We start from the raw sequence: 4,884 nt of genomic DNA, 5'->3' as shown, positions 1-4,884 counted from the left end.
ATCATAAATTTATTATGATATGCTATTTAAATTTACTGTGATAAATATTTGTATGCTACCATAAATAAAAAAACTATAGACCTGCTAATAGCAACATTTATTCACTATTCCGAATTTTTCTACTTTCCGCATTTTTCTACTTTTCGAACTTTTCCTTTCCGTATTTTTATTTATTCCTAATTGTTCACCCTCCTAATTTTAACGTTTCCGAATTTTTACCCATTCCGCTTCTTTGGTTTCCGAATAAATACTATTCAGAGTTTTGGATTTCTGATTTATTCCTTTTTCCGAATTTTTGGTATTCCTAAGTTTTATCATTATGTATTATAACCCATTCTGAAAGTTTACCTTTCTTAAATTTTATCCGTTCCGAAAAATGAACGGGTCCCCAATTTTTCATCTTTTGAAGAAATTTTTCATCTCTTGAATCCTTTAAAAATTCTTAAAAAACTTCAAAAATTTATTTTTTAAAATATTTAAAAATGTAAACTTTGTTTTTGATTTTTTTAATTCTAATCAATCTTTCATTTTTTGTTTCTGAACTACTAAATATCTTTTAAAATGATTTGAATATTTCCTAAAATTTTTAAAATGCTGCGAAATGCAAAAAATTGCCTGAAAATTTTGAGATTCTTTACAACAATTCTGAAAACTTTTCGAAGAAAATTTGTTATCCACCTACTACAAAGATATTTGCAAACTTAAAAAAATTTCATTACAAACTAGCAGGTTCTTTTCAAAAACATTGCAACTCTTTTTAATTTTGTTGAAATATTTTTAATTTTTCTTAGCGTTTATTTTTCAGAATCAAAAGTAATTAAATATTTTCCCAGGAATCTGAAGAAAATTTGTTTTTTATCTTAAAAATTTTGAAAATTCGTAAGAAGCTTCAAAATTTTTTTTTTCGAATTCTTCAAAAATCGGTATTTCTTTCAATTTTTTGAAATATATTCAAATTCAAAATCATTTTTGAAATTGCTTCTAAACTTCTGAATAAGTTATAAAATGATTCGCATTCTTCTTAAAATTAAAAAAATAAGAAAAAAATTCCTTAAAATCTGAGATATTCTGTTACAACCATTTACGAAATCTTTTGAAGAAATTTTTTATCTCTTAAATCGTCTTAAAATTCTTAAAAAGCTTCCAAATTTTATTTTGAAATCTTGAAAAATGTACTGTTTGTTTTTAATTTTTTTGTAAATATAATAAAACTTTTAATTATTTTTGAAATTGTTTCTGAACTTCGAAATATCTTTTAAAATATTTCGCATTTTTCTTAACATTGAGAAAAATGCTGCGAAATAAAAAAATGGCCTTAAAATCTTGGAGATTTTTTTTTGGAACATTTTTTTTAATCTTTTGAAGAAATTTTTCATCCTCTTGAAAGCTTCCAAAATTCTTGAAAAGCTGCAAAATTTTATTTTAAAATCTTCAAAAATGTATACTTTATAATTTTTTAAATCTAATCAAATTTTTAATTAATTTTGTAATTGTTCGTGAACTTTTTAATATCTTTTAAAATGATTCGCTTTTCTCCTAAAATATTTTTAAAATGCTGCGAAATAAAAAAAATTGCCGCAGAATCTTGCAGATTCTTTTTTAATCAGTTTGGAAAATCTTAGGAAATGTTTTCAAATCTTTTTATCTTTTCTGCAATTTCTTTCAAAATCATTTTTAAATTATCCAGGAATTTTAAGAAAATTTGTTTATTTTATTAAAAATGTTAAAACTCCTTCAACATTTTCAAAACCCCAGTTCGAATTCTTTAAAAATTTACATTTGATTTTAATTCTGTAAAATGTATTCAAATTGTGAATTATTTTTGAAATTGATCATGATCTTCTAAGTATCTTAGAATGATTCACATTCTTCGTAAAATTAAAAACAATGCTGAATAAAAATTTGGAATCCTAGAGATTCTTTATCTTTCGAAGAAATTTTTTATCTCTTAAATCCTTTAAAAAATTTCTAAAAACTCTTGATTTTTTTTTAAATCTGTCAAAATCTATGCAAAATTAAGAAAAATTTCCTTAAAATCCTTCAAATTTTTTCTTGAAAATGTTGGAAATCTTTAATGCTTAAAAATGTATTTTTCAAAATCGAAAATCATACATAATTGCCCAGAAATCTTAAGAAAATTTGCGTTTATTATCTTGAAAATTTTCGAAATCCTTAAGCAGCTTCCAGACTTCATTTAGAAATCTTCAAAAATCTACATTTTATTTTTAATTCTTTCAAATCTATTTAAATTTCAAATTAGTTTTGAAATTGTTTCTGAACTTCTAAATATCTTTTTAAATGATTCGCATACTTCTTAAGATTTTGAAAAAATGCTGCAAGATGAGAAAAGTTGCCTTAAAACCTCAGATATTCTTATTCCATAATTTCAGAAATCTCGTGGAGAAAAATTTGTATCCTCTTGAAAACTTTCGAAATTCTGTAAAAACTTTTCATTTTTTGTTTAATCTGCTAAAATATATGAAAAATTACCAAAATCTTTTATGTTATATGATATTATTGAATTTTTTAAATTAAATTTAAATTTTGAATTAAAGTATGAAAATTATATAATTTACAAAATGTTTTATGATTTCAGGAAGTTCGGTGGGAGCAGCAATCACCTATCCACTGTGTGCGTTAGTTATCAGTTGGTTTGATTGGCAGTCTGCTTTTTACGTTACTTCGATTCTCGGGATTATATGGTATGTGTATATTTGAAAAATAATTTTTCTCAAATTTGCAAGTCATTAAATCAGTCTAACATTAAACATTGATATAGTACCAGACAAATCACATTCATCAAGAAAAAATAAAATGACTGAAGTCATGTTACACAAAAAGGCAACATGCGAAATTGTGGTTAATCTTATCAGTCCAGATAACAGATTTCATAATATTCACATTTATTTATCTTTTTAAAATTAAAAAGGAACTTAGAAAGGTACTGAAGATAATAACTTCTGATACCTAAAGAATACTAATTGTTTACTATTATTAAAATTAATAGTACCATCTTTATTATGTGGCTTTACTCTTGGGTTATCGCTTATCAGTAAATCAAATAAAATCCAATGATATATTGATATAGCCATGTCATAAATCAAATAGGGAATTTAATCATTAAATCAATCATAAGAGAATCGATTGCAATTTTCGAAATAATTAATGAATTATTATTTGTAATTATACTATTATTTAAAATTTTAAATGCATTTCTTTTAATTAAACGTTGGGGGGACCTCTTTACAGTGAATAATGTAACCTACAGTGGATAATTATTAATTAAGAGCACAAATAAAATTTAAAAAATTAATTTTAATTTTAATTTATGAGCACCTACAGTGCCTCAATGAATAATTAAATTTCATTAATTATTTCAAATATATTAGTATTTTTAAATAATAATTATTCACTGTAGGTTGCATTATTCACTGTAGAAATGTTTCCCCTATATTAATTAAATAAATATTTTCGTTAGAGGGTGTTCATAAACTATGTTACCGATTCTTTCCCTTATTTTTCTTCATTCCCCTTTTTCAAGAATTCGTTTTTCGCCTCCGTTTTCATGAAACTTTCCTTTTCTAAATTCTCATCAAAGAAGGTATTAAGTTTGTGTAAAATTTGACCCCCCCCCCCCCTGCAATTTTTGTCAAATGTCCACGTTTTTGGCCCCTCTGAATCCGAAAAACAGGTTTTTACGAATGTGTCTGTCTGTATGTCTGACTGTGAACACGATAACTTTTGAAAAAAAAATCTATTAGATTGCCCTTTGGTACACTCGTTTAGTGTCCTGAACTAAAGGTGAAGTCTATTAGCCAGCCATTTTCGATAAAAATGCAAAAAGTGAGCACAATTTGAACATTTTTGAGACCACTTTTTTCAAAATTCTAAAACTTTCTGTACGCTTATTCATAGTATTCAAAAAGTCGAACAATTTATCCTAATGACCCTTTTAAAAAAATCAAAAATGTTGCTTTTTGAATGCCCTATAATATTATCACATCAACTTTTTGAATTTTCTTGAAAAATCGAAAATTCAAATTTTGACAGCATACAAAATAATGAAAATTCCAAAAATTACATTTTCGGTCAAACTGTGCAAAATACGGTAAAAGATGAATGCACAAAAATTATGCATTCGAAAAAGGTCTACAAATTTTTTATCAATCACTTTTTGATAGGATGCGTACTTTTGGCTTTAATCATGAAAAACGTCATTAACAGTACAAAAAATGTCCACGTTTTGAGACCACCTGAAATTGAAAAACAGGTTTTTATGAATGTGTCTATCTGTAGGTCTATTTGTCTGCCTTTATGTCTGTCTGTCTTTCTGTGAGAACGATAACTTTTAAAAAAAATAATCTATTCAATTGGTTTTGGTACACTCGTTTAGTATCCTAAACTAAAGGTCATGTTCGTTAGCCAGCCATTTTAGATAAAAATTCAAAAAGTGAGCACCTTTTGAATATTTTTGAGACCATTTTTTCAAAATTTATGAATTCTCTGTACGGTCATTCATATTATTTAAAAATTCAAACAATTGATCTAATGCCTTTTTTTATCAAATAAAAAATTATTAGTGTTACAGCATTTACAAAATTCCAAAAAACACACGAAAATGAAGCTTTTAAGCCAATTAACGGACAATATGAAAAAATGGCAAGAGAAGAAAAAGTTTCATTTCTAAAAGTCCTAGAAGATTATCATGACAATTTTTTGAATTTTATTGATAAATCAAAAATTAAATTTTTACAGCATGAAAAATAATGGAAAATCCAAAAGTTACATTTTTTCATGCAACATTTTCACAGTATTTCAAATATTCTCAAATGTAATCATGCATTTCAAAAAAAAATATATATATACATATATATATACACACAT

The 4,884-nt window shown here is 25.1% G+C and overlaps 1 protein-coding gene across 5 annotated transcripts in view; it reads left to right on the top strand.

Moving 5' to 3' along the window:
* Positions 1-4,884, top strand: part of LOC117178862 (vesicular glutamate transporter 2) — a 19,577-nt gene that overhangs the window by 7,188 nt on the left and 7,505 nt on the right. For all 5 annotated transcript variants that reach the window (XM_033370371.1, XM_033370374.1, XM_033370373.1 and 2 more), the window contains one exon: positions 2,597-2,702. In XM_033370371.1, the coding sequence (XP_033226262.1) occupies positions 2,597-2,702 (106 nt within the window). The remainder of the gene's footprint in view (positions 1-2,596; positions 2,703-4,884) is intronic.

The sequence above is a fragment of the Belonocnema kinseyi genome, chromosome 8, assembly GCF_010883055.1.
Source record: "Belonocnema kinseyi isolate 2016_QV_RU_SX_M_011 chromosome 8, B_treatae_v1, whole genome shotgun sequence".
NCBI classification, from domain to species: Eukaryota; Metazoa; Arthropoda; class Insecta; order Hymenoptera; family Cynipidae; genus Belonocnema; species Belonocnema kinseyi.
The sequence above is the reverse complement of the archived record's forward strand: the minus strand, read 5'-3'. Positions and strand labels throughout refer to the sequence as shown.